The 15,971-nt window shown below is 33.3% G+C and overlaps 2 protein-coding genes across 3 annotated transcripts in view; both read left to right on the top strand.

The window, feature by feature from the left end:
• The first annotated feature begins 7,949 nt into the window (after positions 1-7,949).
• LOC115243761 (ran-binding protein 3) lies at positions 7,950-12,666 on the top strand. Of its 2 annotated transcripts, none has more exons than XM_029820959.1 (5): positions 7,950-8,153; positions 8,380-8,508; positions 8,671-8,748; positions 8,986-9,677; positions 11,025-12,666. In XM_029820959.1, the coding sequence occupies exons 1-5, from the start codon at positions 8,057-8,059 to the stop codon at positions 11,334-11,336; spliced, it is 1,308 nt and encodes a 435-aa protein (XP_029676819.1). In that variant the 5' UTR covers positions 7,950-8,056; the 3' UTR covers positions 11,337-12,666. The 2 variants fall into 2 exon arrangements, with proteins under 2 accessions (XP_029676819.1, XP_029676820.1); XM_029820960.1 differs by having other exon boundaries at positions 8,138-8,276.
• Positions 12,667-14,002: 1,336 nt separating this feature from the next.
• Positions 14,003-15,971, top strand: part of LOC115243760 — a 45,344-nt gene continuing 43,375 nt past the window's right edge. The window contains exons 1-3 of the mRNA XM_029820958.1: positions 14,003-14,340; positions 14,812-14,880; positions 15,242-15,387. Coding sequence (XP_029676818.1) covers positions 15,251-15,387 — 137 coding nt within the window. The 5' untranslated portion in view covers positions 14,003-14,340; positions 14,812-14,880; positions 15,242-15,250. The remainder of the gene's footprint in view (positions 14,341-14,811; positions 14,881-15,241; positions 15,388-15,971) is intronic.

The raw sequence follows: 15,971 nt of genomic DNA, 5'->3' as shown, positions 1-15,971 counted from the left end.
CGCAATTCAATTGCATTAAAACAGGTTTAATTATAACTTTATGAAATCGTATAATTTCGCATTGAGGTGGAGATATATCATCCAAAATTAACCTTGCCTGAAGCGTACTAAATTCCATTTGACTATTTTCAATCGGTTTTAATACCGCATTTTCGGTGCAGAAATCCCGATCGATTCGGATTACATTTTTTTAAATCCGTTTTAATTGACCATTTTTGGCAGGGTTCTAACTGCATCTTTACGAATCCAAACATGAGTGCAATCATATAAATTTTTATGAAAGAAAGGTGTCTTTTTGTGATGATGTGCAGTAGGTCTTGATTTGATCTCTCATATGTATTCTATGTTTTTCGATGAAAATTTCAGGGTCAGATGGAAGATCCTCTTCAATGAAAAATTCTCCAGTAATTCTTAATGTAGATCCAGAAAGCATTTCCGCAGGAGATGCATTCAAATCTTCTTTAAAACAAGTACGAAGTCCAAGTAAAACTGTTGGCAAAATCTCAATCCAGTTTTCATTTGCGTGACACATAATAGCACTCTTCAATGTACGGTGCCATCGTTCCAGGATACCATTAGAAGCCGGATGATAAGCTAAAGTTCTAATACGCTCACAACCAATTAGGTTGCTGAGAACCTTAAATAATGCAGCTTCAAATTGAGGACCTTGATCGGTTGTGATCGTCTGAGGAGCACCATACGTCGCAACCCAGTGCGTATAAAAAGCTGTAGAAACAGTATCAGCTGAAATTTCAGTAAGAGGGATTGCTTCCGGCCATCTAGAAAATCTGTCAATCATGGTTAAACAATAACGAAAATTTTGACAAATAGGAAGAGGTCCAATCAAATCTAGATGAATATGCTGAAAACGCTGATCTGGAATAGCAATCTTTTGAGGAAGATTCTTGGTATGCTTTTGGATCTTGGCACGTTGACAAGGCAAACACAATCGAGCCCATTCTTTTATATCTTTCTTCATAGTTCCGAGAAGCATTGTTCCTCTATTTCTTTGATGTGTTATGAAAATTTTCGGCAAATCTTGCTTACAGCCACGTAACTAAGTTGTGGTAGCGTTATAGTTAAATCACTAGACTTTCCTTTTTACTAATAAAATATTTAATTCACGAGTAAGATGTGTACAGATTGATGGTCAATGAACGAACGAATGAATGTTACATAATTTGTCGTATGTTTAATATGTTGTTATGTAAAGTGTTAAATCAATAAATGAAATGTGTGAAAATGGTTACAAATATATTTCATGAAGTTGGTAACAAAAATGATTTTGAATTCAGCCGCAGGAACGCCACAGTACTCCCCTCCCAGCGACGTACTACGTTGCGAATCTAACTTTCTTCCTAGGACCAGAATATGTTCTGAGTTGTTTTCCAAGTAAGGTTGACTGAGGTGAATTGGAAGAAGAAGGAGAAGGAGACGTCATGATAATCACATCATCGCTGGTTTCTTTCGGTAGGAAGGCTGGTTTAAGACGTTCTGTGGTGATATTGACAATTTTTCCTGCAACATCGATTGCAAATAGATTATCATTAATTCTATTAACAATACGAAAAGGGCCAGAATAAGGAGGTTGAAGAGATTTCCTAACTGCATCTTCACGAATCCAAACATGAGTGCAATCATATAAATTTTTATGAAAGAAAGGTGTTTTTTTGTGATGATGTGCAGTAGGTCTTGATTTGATCTCTCTCATATGTATTCTATGTTTTTCGATGAAAATTTCAGGGTCAGATGGAAGATCCTCTTCAATGAAAAATTCTCCCGGAATTCTTAATGTAGATCCATAAAGCATTTCCGCAGGAGATGCATTCAAATCTTCTTTAAAGCAAGTACGAAGTCCAAGTAAAACTGTTGGCAAAATTTCAATCCAGTTTTCATTTGCGTGACACCTAATAGCACTCTTCAATGTACGGTGCCATCGTTCCAGAATACCATTAGAAGCCGGATGATAAGCTGAGGTTCTAATACGCTCGCAACCAATTAGGTTGGTGAGAGCCTTAAATAATGCAGCTTCAAATTGAGGACCTTGGTCGGTAGTGATCGTCTGCGGAGCACCATACCTCGCAACCCAGTGCGTATAAAAAGCTGTAGAAACAGTATCAGCTGAAATTTCAGTAAGAGGGATTGCTTCCGGCCATCTAGAAAATCTGTCAATCATGGTTAAACAATAACGAAAATTTTGACAAATAGGAAGAGGTCCAATCAAATCTAGATGAAAACGCTGATCTGGAATAGCAATCTTTTGAGGAAGATTCTTGGTATGCTTTTGGATCTTGGCACGTTGACAAGACAGACACGATCGAGCCCATTCTTTTATATCCTTCTTCATAGTTGGCCAAATAAATTTTTGTTGTATTAGTTTGCAGGTAGAACGACCACTTGGATGAGATAAACCATGAACAACATCAAAAATTTTACTACGAAGCTGTTGAGGTACATAAGGACGGATATTAACAGTAGAGCAGTCACAGAAAATAGGCGTAGTCGAGCCAGTAAGTACAAGTTTTTGAAGCTTGAGGGAAGAATTAGTGAGAAGTGTTTTCAATTCTTCATCTTCTTTTTGTAATTCTGCTAACTCTTCCAGAGAAACTATGATAGGCATCGAAACGGATTCAATTCTAGAGAGTGAATCTGCAACTACATTTTGTTTACCAGATATATGCTCGATGTTTGTTGAAAATTGAGCAATGAAATCAAGATGTCGGATCTGTCTGGGTGAAGCTTTATCCAATTTTTGTTGAAAAGCATAAATTAAAGGTTTATGATCTGTCCGAATAAGAATTTGACGTCCTTCAAGTATGTACCTGAAATGCTTGATGGCTAAATAAATACCAAGAAGTTCACGATCGTAAGTACTATAATTACGTTGAGTGTCGTCCAATTTCTTTGAGAAAAATGCGATTGGTTTATTAATTCCATCGATTATTTGTTCCAAAGATGCACCAACTGCAAAATCCGATGCGTCACAAGTGAGGATAAGAGGTACAGTTGAAGCCGGATGCGCTAAAGTTGTGACTCGTAAGAGTTCTTCTTTGCAATTTTTGAAAGCTTCTTCAGCTTCAAAAGTCCAAGTGACTAACCTTTTATCCCTTTTCCTGCTATCCTTAAGATAATCCGTAAGAACTGCCTGATGTGATGCAGCATTTTTCAGACAACGACGGTAAAAGTTGATAATACCTATAAATCTTCTTAACTCATGAATTGTTTTAGGTTTTTTATAATCAATAATGGCTTTAACCTTTTCAGATGTCGGTTTAATTCCTTGCTTGGAAACTAAATATTTAAGGAAAGAAATTTCATCCTTACCAAAGAGACATTTGGACAAATTAATCGTCATGCCGAATTGTTTAAGCCGAGAAAACACAGTATGAAGATGTTTGGCATGTTCTTTCTCATTAACAGAAGCAATTAAGATATCATCAAGATAACAGACAGAAAAATCAAGTCCAGATAATATGATATTCATAAGACGTTGAAAAGTCTGAGCAGCATTACGCAAACCAAAAGGCATTACAAGAAATTCAAAAAGGCCGAATGGAGTAGTAACAGCTGTTTTTGGTATGTCCTCTTTTGCAACTGGCACTTGGTAATAGGCTTTAACTAAATCAATCTTAGAAAATATGTTTTTACCGTGTAAACCAGCAGTGAAATCTTGAATGTGAGGAAGCGGGTATTGATCCGGAACAGAGAGTAGCTGCATTTAAAGCTCGATAGTCGCCGCAAAGTCTCCATGAGTTCGGTCCGTTTTTAGGAACCATGTGAAGTGAAGCTGCCCAGGTGCTGTTTGACGGTCTACAAATTCCTTGTTCCACCATAAAATTAAATTCGTCTCTTGCAAATTTTAATTTTTCCGGTGACAATCTGCGAGAAGTTGAAGCAATTGATGGTCCTTTTGTAATAATATTGTTGCGTCCGCGCGTCGACATCGATAATACTCGAACACGCGCGACACAAACGGCACTCGCGTACCGCGACGTAAATGATTAACACTCTTTTAAAAGAACAAAAGGAACTATAATAATAACACAGAACACACAAATGAACAAGGAACACAGAACGGGTAATAACGGTAATCGTATCTCAAATATGTCCGCCCGGAATGACATCCGTCGCGAGACTCCAGATGGCCCGATCTTTCTCAAGATGTCCGCCGTTGTTTAACAACAACGCTTAGCAACGTTCTCCCGGAGACGAATACAGCAGATTCATGAATAACCGCCTTAGACGACCCGCAGGAACGCAACACTATGATGCTTAATTTGATGAATCTTGTTTGTTGATATAGGAGCAAAATGAGTTAATTCAGGAAATTCAGCAAGGATCTTATGGAAAGGTGAGTCAGGAAATGTAGTGCAAATTGACAAGTGATTAACTTTAGATAGTTTTCCTTTAAATGAAAGACCGGTAACACTATCAAGAAGTTTTTTGTTTTTAATGTCAACTAAAATTCCATAATGACTCAAAAATCTGCGCCCAATATAGGTCTCTGAATATCCGCAATGCAAAATTCCCATTTAAAAATTCTTCGTAATCCAAGATTTACAGTTAACATTTTTATACCGTAAGTAGTAATCTTGATTCCATTAGCTGCATAAAGCTTGAAAGAAGCAACTTGAGCTTTTGAAACAAATCTTTTTGGAATCAAAGAAATATCAGCTCCTGTATCAACAAGAAAATTAAGTTCTGAAGTTTTATCAGTAATAATGAGGCGATTGTTAGATGAACCGTTGTCAGCTGCCTCACAACTCAACGGTGGAGCTAGTTTTCCTGCCTTTCGACCAAAGATTTAGACATATCACAAGGTATTGTGCATTTAAAAGCTTTAGCACCAAATTTCTTGTGATAAAAACAAGTTTCTTTGTTATCCTTATCAGATTTACTCCTAGAAGATGATCTAAATCTTCTTCTTTCCTTGTATCTAAATTTAGATCTGCTGCGTACACGTCTAACTTCCAGAGCTGCGATTCTTCGCTCGAGATCAACAAAATTCGAAGTGTCTTTTCCTGCCGAGGAAGCTATTGTTGCTACATGTAGGTTAATTTCTCGGTCCAAAATTTTATCAGCCAGTTCAGCAAGCTTAACTAAAGGACAATCGTCCACAACCGCTAAAGTAGCTTGAACTTGCGAAGGTAATCTTTGCAACCAAATTGAATGTAATACATTTTCCGAAATCGCTCCTCCCGCTAACTGTTTAATTTCGCGTAGCAAATCCGACGGTTTCTTGTCATTCAGCTCAACACCAGCTAACAATTGACGAAGACGTTTTTCCTCCGAATCAGTAAACCGATTAATCAAAACGTTTTTAACATGAAGATATTTATCTTTTTCAGGAGGATTTTCAATCAAATCAGCAATAGCCAACAAAGCTTGCTCATCAAGATGCCGTATAACCGAGCTATACTTAACATCATCTGAGCGGATCCGAAAAACCAAGAATTCGCTTTCTAATTGAGCAAACCACAATTTAGGCTGCTTATGCCAAAAATTCGGCAATTTAACAAGGCGAATTACAATAATCCCTCTTTACCCCCCTGGAGAGACGAAGGCGAGAAAAATATCGGGGCGAAGTCGAAAGAAATATCAGCTCCTGTATCAACAAGAAAATTAAGTCCTGAAGTTTTATCAGAAATAATGAGGCGATTGTTAGGTGAACCGTTGTCAGCCGCCTCACAACTCAACGGTGAAGCTAGTTTTCCTGCCTTTCGACCAAAGATTTAGACATATCACAAGGTATTGTACATTTAAAAGCTTTAACACCAAATTTCTTATGATAAAAACAAATTTTTTGGTTATCCTTATCAGATTTATTCCTAGAAGATGATCTAAATCCTTTCCTTTCCTTGTATCTAAATTTAGATCTGCTGCGTACACGTCTAACTTCCAGAGCTGCGATTCTTCGCTCGAGATCAACAAAATGTGTCTTTTCGCTAGTTCAGCAAGCTTAACTAAAGGACAATCGTCCACAACCGCTAAAGTAGCTTGAATTTGCGAAGGTAATCTTTGCAACCAAATTGAATGCAATACATTTTCCGAAATCGCTCCTCCCGCTAACTGTTTAATTTCGCGTAGCAAATCCGACGGTTTCTTGTCATTCAGCTCAACACCAGCTAACAATTGACGAAGACGTTTTTCCTCCGAATCAGTAAACCGATTAATCAAAACGTTTTTAACATGAAGATATTTATCTTTTTCAGGAGGTTTTTCAATCAAATCAGCAGTAGCCAACAAAGCTTGCTCATCAAGATGCCGTATAACCGAGCTATACTTAACATCATCTGAGCGTATCCGAAAAACCAAGAATTCGCTTTCTAATTGAGCAAACCACAATTTAGGCTGCTTATGCCAAAAATTCGGCAATTTAACAAGGCGAAATTCGTTAGAATGGATCTCGTTTGGCTGACCTTGTTGATGAGGCTCATTACTGGCAAGAGTTTGTGTCGGATTCGTCAAACGTTGATGATGTTCTCCAGCCGATGGAACTGATGCTGACGCTGTAGGATTCGAAGTCGAAGATTCGTCCAAAGGCATCGTCAAATTCTGTCGATACTCTGCGTTGTGAAATTCAGAAGTCTAGTAGGTCGTTGTCCTTGGAAATTCGATGACTCGAAAATCTCGTCGACTCGAAGAACACAAGACACAAACCACACAAGATAAATCATGAAAATAATGATGGAGCAATATGGAGCAATTAAGGAGCAATTGTTTTATACTGGATATAGTTGCAGAAAACTATTGGAAATATGTTTTTGAGTGAAAATGATAAATTTTACGTTTTTTGTAAATATTTCGAAAACTACTAATTTTAAAAGGGGAGCAATTGTGGATTCTGACGGAGCAATTAAGAAGCAATCGTTTGAGCTATTAATTATTAAAAAATATAAGCTTCCAGCGCCAACTTATTTCCGGTGGATCCTAAACCGACGGGCGAACTCCGACGGGATAGCGCCCTCATCTAAACGTAACTAAAAGGGTCGATAATACCGACATTTTTAGTTCCGCCATTACCAACATAATTATTTCAAACATGCATAATAGAAAACGCAATCTTTTGCATTGTGTTCCATATATTGAAATGAGACAATATCACAATATATTTTTACTGCTTTATATACAATAATTAATTGATAAATTACCAAACTTTAATTCATGCGTGAGAGAGTAATATGCATGTACGCACTAACATTATCGCAATTTCTAATATCTTCTTTCTCTCGATCATACGCTTACTCTGTTTCTCTCTGTATCTCTCTTTCTAATCGCTCGCTTACTACTTACTATGTACTGCATATTGCGTAGCTTTATTCTTTTAGCATATGCGCTTACGCGTTTACTCGCGCTTCTAATTTTTTCTTTATAATACTTTTTGATAAATCTTTATGCATAAGGAAATGGACCAATCAATTTCCTCATGCTTATGATTATGCGCTTATGCAAAAGTGTGTGCTCCCCGCTTAAAGCCAATGGGCTCGAGCACACACTTTTGTATAAACGCATAACCATAAGCATAAGGAAATTGATTGGTCCATAAGTATGTGCATAAGGAAATGGACCAATCAATTTCCTTATGCTTATGGTTATGCGCTTATGCAAAAGTATGTGCTCCCTGCTTATCAAGCCTATAGCCTATCACACACAAATTGGCATAGCTGCATATGCATAGCATAAGACCATCTGGACCAATGAGCATGCTATGCAAATCAATATGGCGATTTTATTTCGATGCTCATTGGTTTAGACCATGAAGGAAGAGTAAGGAGAGTTATCTACCTAGATTGAAAGTGGTCACGAAAAATGTTCCGTATGTGGCCAGGTTTGCCGAATGGAATAACTTGGACCATTTCGTTGCCATCTTGAATCTTCGTATATGTATAGTGTTACGTTTAGTTGTGGTAGTAATTAGTAAGTAGTGTGTCATCCAACACACTCATTATGAATAAAAGCATTGTAATCCTAGTGTTAAACTTTAACGGTTCCGGCATAAATTAACAGTTACGGCCTGCATAAACCAGCCTTTAATCATTTCATATATCTTCTGAAAATGAACATCAAGCATCAATGCATCAATATGAAAATGTACCTTAATAATATCATTTGTCTGTATTCATTTCGACGACAAAAAATGGCGGATTGCAAGGGTGCGTTTTGTGTTTTCTCTTGATTTAATTACATTACGCAAAAAAGTCGTAAGATAATATCGAGTTAATGCTACAAGTATTTCATGTCACATGATTTATACGATGTAACATTTAATTAAAAATGTATTGTGTCTTTTTTTGGCGAAATCTCCATGTTTACATGTCCACGGACTAACGAACTAACCATTCATGGCAATATAATTTTAATTCTTTATGTTGTTTTTAGAAACTACAGAGGAAATTGATCGTCCATCACTTGTCCTAAAAGTTGATCCGCCCGAAGAATCACCGGAAAATACCGAAGATACTACCGGGGATTCGACGAGTAGTAATTCAGCCATGCCATCTGATTGGGGTATATATGGTTACGAGTATTCTAAAATTTTAAGACATTTTAAAAATTCATGAAGCGATTACAAAAAAATGAGTAATCTGATAATAAATTATATATTTTTGTTACTTTTTATTACAAAATATTTAATTGTTTAATAATATACTAAACTTATGGATTTTGTAGATGAAACACATCAAATAATTGAATCAAATAGCCAAGAATCTACATTGGCACCTATTAAATCTTCTAATAAAAAACATTGTGAGTTTATGCAATCTAAGAAAACTGATGTATACTATTATATTTATTATATATATTTGTATGCATGTGTGTGTGTATATATATATATATATATATCTCTTTCTCTGTGTGTGTATATGTATATATATATATATATGTGTGTGTGTGTGTGTGTGTGTGTGTGTGTGTGTGTGTGTGTGTGTGTGTGTGTGTGTGTGTGTGTGTATGTATATATATATATATATAATATACTTACAGGTCCTGTGCTAGTTGCTTCAAAGTTTGGAAATTTATTTGGTGCTAATGAATTTTCAAATTCTGTAACAAGTAAATTGAAATCGTCTATATTAAGACCATCGCAATTAACTATAGTCACCAATAGTTCTGCAGTTACTACTGATAAAAATGTTTTACAACCTGCAAAATTTCACAATCCATTTGCAAAGGTTATCAATAATACTATAGAGGATGAGTCTATAACAAAAGATAATAAAACTGAAATGAATGTAGAATCTAAAAATGAAGAAAAGCCTGCAGAAGATGTAAAACCAAAATTTTTACCATTGGGTGTGAATACAAAGGAAAACGAAAATAATGTAAATAATACTGTAACACCCAGTGCAGACACTCCTAGTTTTGTATTTGGTCAAAATTTAAAAGAACGTGTTACTGTTTCGAATGATACAGAAAGTTCAGATAATTCTGAAAAAGAAGAGACAAAAATTGAAGAAAGTAATGAGAATGGATCTGCTAAACTTTTATTCTCAAATGCAGCTGCAAATTGTCGTGCTACTGTGAGGCCAGGTTTAACATTAACGCAAGCAGCACAAGTTTTAGAAGAGGCTAATCGCGCAAACAAGAGAAAATATAGTCAAGTAACATTATTAACTGGTGAAGAAGGAGAAACAAATATTCTTCAAATTAATTGCAAATTATTTGCGTTTGATAAGGTATGTATAATGAAAACTTTTTAATGGATAAAATCAGGGTTAGGAAATAATGCGTTAATTGTAATAGTGTTACCATTATTTTCTTTTTGCTAATTATAACAGTAATAATGGCATTACAAACTTTACCTGTAACAGAAAAAGTAACTTTCATACATTTTTCAGTAATGCATTATGAATTCAGCAATTACTTATATTATTATTTTTTGAATTTATATGGCATGATTTTCACACAAATATATAAAGAGCATTAAATTCTTTTAAAATTTAATAAATAATCGATGAAAAATTCAACTAGTCTTATTTTAAACCAGATCATGTAATTCTTATAAATTTTGCATATTAAAAACTCGGATTGATTTATAAATAATTAGTTAATACATCAGAATTTTGAAATTGCATGAAGTTAAAGATACATAAAAGGTGATTTTGATCATATCTACGAATTTAATAAAAGAAAAAACTAAGAAAACCTTTTTTTATTTACACTTACAGAATTTGAAGATCTCAAAAAAAATTTTTTTTTTAATGATATTTTTGAAATAAGTTTTTTTTTTATATTAAGATTCAAAATTATTACGAAAATTATAAAAATATATATTTTATATCGGCAGTAATATCAGTATTAAAATTATATCGTTTTTGTTTATTTAATATAAAAAATGTCCAAAAAATGTAAATTTTATATATAACTTTTATATATAAGTTATATATAAATTTTATATATAACTTATATATATTATATATATCTTTGATTTCTCATAGCGTTAAAGAAATTAATTATAACAACTTATTACTTTTTGTATACAGTAATGATAATGAGGTATTTTTGAAAATCAGTAACAAATAAAGAGGTAGAGTTACTTTTTAAAATTGGTGATGAATAACTGTAGCGGTGGCGAGTTATTTTTATGAAATAAACTTTTCTAATTTTATACATAAATTTAATAAAAATGTGAATTTAATATGTACAATGAACCATTAAATATATATAATGTTATATATTATGCATCCTATTGTTTACTTTATATACTATTTATCTATTTACTTTATTTAGACTTTTTTTCAATTAATTGTTATTTCCAATTTTATTACATTTTGTTTATTATTTTTATTTTAATTTGTTTTTTATTTATATTGTATTTTATCTTGTTTCCTATTTATCTTTACTTTTTTATGTTTGTCTGGATATAACTGTTCTGAGTGTGTGTTGAAAAATTTTATATTGTATTTTAGTCAAGTATGAATGTGTTGCATAAATTTAATTTTATATAATATATGAGGACTACCCGTGCGTATGTGCACCATTAAATTTAAAAAATTTTTGGTTTCTATTTTTTTATATTGCAGACCACTAGCAATTGGCAGGAAAGGGGAAGAGGTACACTAAGACTTAACGATCGAGATGAAGAATCTCGTTTAGTCGGCCGCACCGCTGGAACACAAAGATTGATTCTGAATACGAAAGTATGGCCGGGTATGACCGCAGAACGTGCTGGACCTAAATCATTAAGACTAACCGCAATGGATGTTCATGGAGACATCCGAATTTTTATTGTTCAAGCGGCACCTAAAGAAGTCGATCAACTGCATAGTCTTTTATTGCAGCGACTTAAACGCGCGCAAGAACGCCATCCTAAAAAAGTAGCAACTGACCATTGACAACCAATTGATAACTTCGACAGGGCGTTAGCCATATTAGCATCAGCTTAATTCAAGCAATTATAATAGAGATCACTAATATGTGAGAAGAGCTAAATCTTTCAAAAGTACATGCTCTATCTAGTGTATGCGCAATAGAATGGCTATGATTTGTGCCTTCTTTCAGAAGTTGCAACCCTGTTGATACCAGTATTTGTCGAAAGACAAAGAAGATTAAGTCGTGGTACACATGTATAAGTTGATATTCTTGTACAAATTAGAGTTTTTTTCTTTTTTTCATAAATACAAAACGGTTTTATAATCATTCCCATTTCATATTCTTTTATTTGATATTTAATGTTTCTTAAATACAAGTATGTGTGTATTATGAAAAATAAAGATTTTTAAAAAGATAGCATAATATCAATTTATATAAATTGTTATAAATTATAAAAAGCAATTTAGTTCTTGAAATAAATCTTAAAAATTTCAATAAGTTTATTTATATTGAACTCTGCGTAATTATTATAAGCAATTTTTTTCAAAAGATTATGTGTTGTATCAGTCTATATTATAGATTTAAATGAACAGCTTATATGTACAATTTATAATTAAGGTATGCATGAAAATAGCTGGAGAAAAACAAGTTAAGCTATCTATGTAACTGTAATATTGCCGTTATCTGTATGTTAATTTGAGAGATGATTTGTAGAAATGTACAATACAACGGCATTATTATTACTATTATTATCATACTACTACACTACTACTACTGCTGCTGTTGCTACTACTACTACTACTACTATTACTATTATTATTGCATTACTACTATTATACTATTATTATATATATATATATATTATTGTTACTAATGTTATTTTAAATGTAAATAAGATCTTCGATTTATAGTATGTATATAGTGTGTATTGTATGTCGGGCAGAAGGGTTCTAGTAGTGCTTCTTTATTTTTTTCTGTATTACAAAACCAAACTATTCTTATTCTTCGAGAGAGAGAGAGAGAGAGAGAGAGAGAAATTTCGCCTATTAATGTTTATCTTATAAAACTTGTCCTCTCTATTTGTTAAGTAAATGAAACAAAACACATTGTATACTACAATCCACAATAAGAAAATGACATTACTTCAAAAAGAAAAAGGAAAGAAATTGTTATTGATATTCAAATTTTTCAGTCTGTGTATGTGGCGTATGGAAAATGTATTGCTCATTGATTATAAGAAAATAATATTCATACAAAAACACTTTCTTCAACACATATATCGTCTTTATATAAATTATTGCATATAAGTGTGTAGTAAATACGTTTAAGGACAATAAATGGTTTGAAATAAAATCATAAACTGAAGTCCATATATGTATATATATTTTTGAAGTTATTTATTTTTAGAATATTTAATATTTTTCCTTTGAGTCATTAGTGTAATTACTTTCTCCAAATAAAAAGATAGCCATACAGCATAGTCCAGGGTTGGGAAGTAACGCATTACTTGTAACGTCGTTACCGTTACGGTTACTTTTTTCGGTAACTGTAACGGTAACAGCGTTACAAATTTTGTTTGTAACGGAAAAAGTAACTTCGTTACATTTTTCGGTAACGAGTAACGAATTTAACAGTTACTTTTATCGTTACTTTTTTCGAATTTACTCGGTATAATTTTCATACAAAGGAACATATTGATAAGAGTATTGGAATGCAGCATTACATGAATACTACTGAAAGATTATTCTGGTATCTTGTTTCTTTCTACTTTGTAAGATAATGTTTAAAAATTTTTAGTGTTTAATTTGATCTTGTATTAAAAAAAATTGTATGTAAAGTTTGTGTTATATATAAGAAAACTAATGGAAATTGTAACAACTCGTTATTTTTTGAATAACGGTAATGGTAACGAGTTACTTTTTAAAATTGGTAACGAGTTACTTTTTAGAAAAAAGAACGGTAACGATAACGAGTTACTTTTATAAAGTAATTTTCCCAACCATGCAGCATACACATGCATACATACAATATACTATATATATATTGTATGTATGCATATGTGTGTGCTGTAATATATGCTATATATATATATATATGGTACAGAACTTTTCTACTCTACGAGTAGAAACGTTCTGTACCATTTTGCGATCTTCACAATAATTGATGAGATATTAATTTAAAAAGATCGGCCAATCCGCACGAGTATAGAAGCACGTGGCGAAGGCGTGGGAGAGGCGTTTTACAAAAGACAATGGCTATGTACGAGTGGTGGAGCTCCAGCGTTACGCGCCGTTCGTACATAGCCATTGTTCTTTGTAAAGCGCCCCTCCCACTGCTTCGCCACGCGCTTCTATAGTCGTGCGGATTGGCCGATCTTTTTAAATTAATATCTCTTTAATTATTGTGAAGATCGCAAATATATATATATATATATATATGTATATATATCTGTTTAACTTTTTCCATCGTAAAAAAAGGAAATCAGCAATATAAATAAACGTGTTTTAATAAAACAAAGTTTTTTTTTTAAATTTTTGGAATACCATTTATATATGTACGGCTTATAAAACGCATTACTATTAAAAAATACATTATCGCTATTTAAGAATTCTGATTCCACTTCTCCAGCCTGGAAAATATATATTAGTAGTTATTAAGTAATTCTTGAGCCTTGTGATATTCAGCGCAGCTGGCGCGACGATCGAGCCCTGTCGCTTTATGGCGGGCGGTATTCAACAGGCTGATATTTATAGACTACGGCGGAGTTTTCTGCAAACCTTTGCAACGTTTTAAGCGTCAAAATCTAGTTGTTACGTTTATCTCAACGTTTGTCTGATGATCATCGAATTTGATTGATGAATACGTAATGATACGATACCATGACAATGACAATGGTATTTTCGGGCAGTGGGACAATGAATATCGCCTCGGTTAATATCGCCGAGAAAATTACGGAAATTCTAATGTAAGATCGCGACCAGCTGCTGCTCGCCCGGTTGCTCGAAGTCACATCGTTGTATCTCAGTGGTAACGCATGTTGTTCCTTTTAATGTCATGCGTTTTTGATATACCCAATAGGAGCAGTAATCGCAACAATGTCAACGATGTGTGTGCCAACCATCATCATTCTTTCCATATTATTCTCTGTTTGGAAAAGTTGAAAAATCGTAAAAAAAGAAAAGAATATTTCTCGTATTTTCTTGTGGCAAATGATGATAGTTCGAAATGGATTGGATAAATATCATTCGGTCTATAGATAGTTACATATGTGAGAACATTGTATAAATGTGTTGTACGGAATATTCTCTCGCTGAAAGTATGATCTCCATTTGATAGTCGAAGTAATGTAAGAGATGATTCGTCTTGGAGAACAATGATCGTATAATCAATAATAATCGTAATAATCAATCGCTTTGAATGTTGAACATTTTTGTGTTCTCTCCAAATTTATCCGAACAGTATGGTATTATTTTATGATGTTTCTATTCTTGAATGTAGGTGGAAGAGGATGCAACAAACTGATAGCCGAAAACATATTTCTCGCAACGCAGTGCATTTCACACACAGGTACGCGTTTTGTTCGAATGTCGACATTTCGCCTTCAATATCGCGCAAATTCGATTATTTCTGGAATATAGGAATGAATCGGTATATTGAATTTTGCGACATCATCGGATATTTATATATAAATTCGTAAATTCTAGTTTTTAGCGAATTTTTTTCATATTTGTATTTATGTAGTTGATTATTCGATATGTCTTAAATTTTCTGACCGTTCAACAAATTAAATTCGAGCATCAAAATGTATGAAAATTGTGTACGGTCCAATAACGCGTTAGTATATGAATCATGGATTGTGAATTAAAACGCGATAATAGTATTGTCGATGTGAAGTATAAAGTGAAATTAAACTGAGCTGTTGGTGAAGTCGTGGAAGATGATGTTCACCGGTGGCTCGCATGCGAAGAGGAGGAATGCCGGTAGTGGTAGATTTGGAACCTCTGGAAGGAAGTCCTCCGTGGACCATCGGAATCCTCCGATACGCTGTGTAGGTGCAGAAGGATATACGTATAGGTGAGCTATTCGGTACGTAAATACTCATGTTAAGATGCACACAATTCACAGTGCAGTAAAAGAAAAACCCTCCTTAAAGTGTTTAATAAAAAATGATTAGATGTGATAAAAAATAGATAGAATTTCTATGTTGATTTATATGACTTATCATGTACCAAAACATAGGCTTTCTATGTATTTTAATCATATTTTATGACACTATTCTTTTTAATCATGTAGAATATAAATGTTTATAACAAGTTGATGTTTCTCAATCATAGGAAATATTGCATTGCATATTTTATATTATTATTTTATAATAAACTGCTTATAATATTTTTTCATAACAACCCTGCTTATAAAATAATTTATAAAAAATCTGATAATATATAATACAATACACTTATGAAATTTCATAAGTCAGTTGTGAAATAAAGGATTTAGAATTACCATAGGATATGATAAACAAATTTTCTATCATTTTGTATCCAACATTTTAAGCAGGGAAAGTAAAAAGGTTGCACACAGCAAAAAGAGAAGAGAGCAAGAAAAGGAAAGCAAAAATTTATATTTAAAAACTTTAATAAGGGACTTTACAGTTATAA

The sequence above is a fragment of the Formica exsecta genome, unplaced genomic scaffold (assembly GCF_003651465.1).
Source record: "Formica exsecta isolate Colony F162 unplaced genomic scaffold, ASM365146v1 scaffold731, whole genome shotgun sequence".
NCBI classification, from domain to species: Eukaryota; Metazoa; Arthropoda; class Insecta; order Hymenoptera; family Formicidae; genus Formica; species Formica exsecta.
Note: the sequence above shows the minus strand (reverse complement) of the source record. Positions and strands in the feature narration are given on the sequence as shown.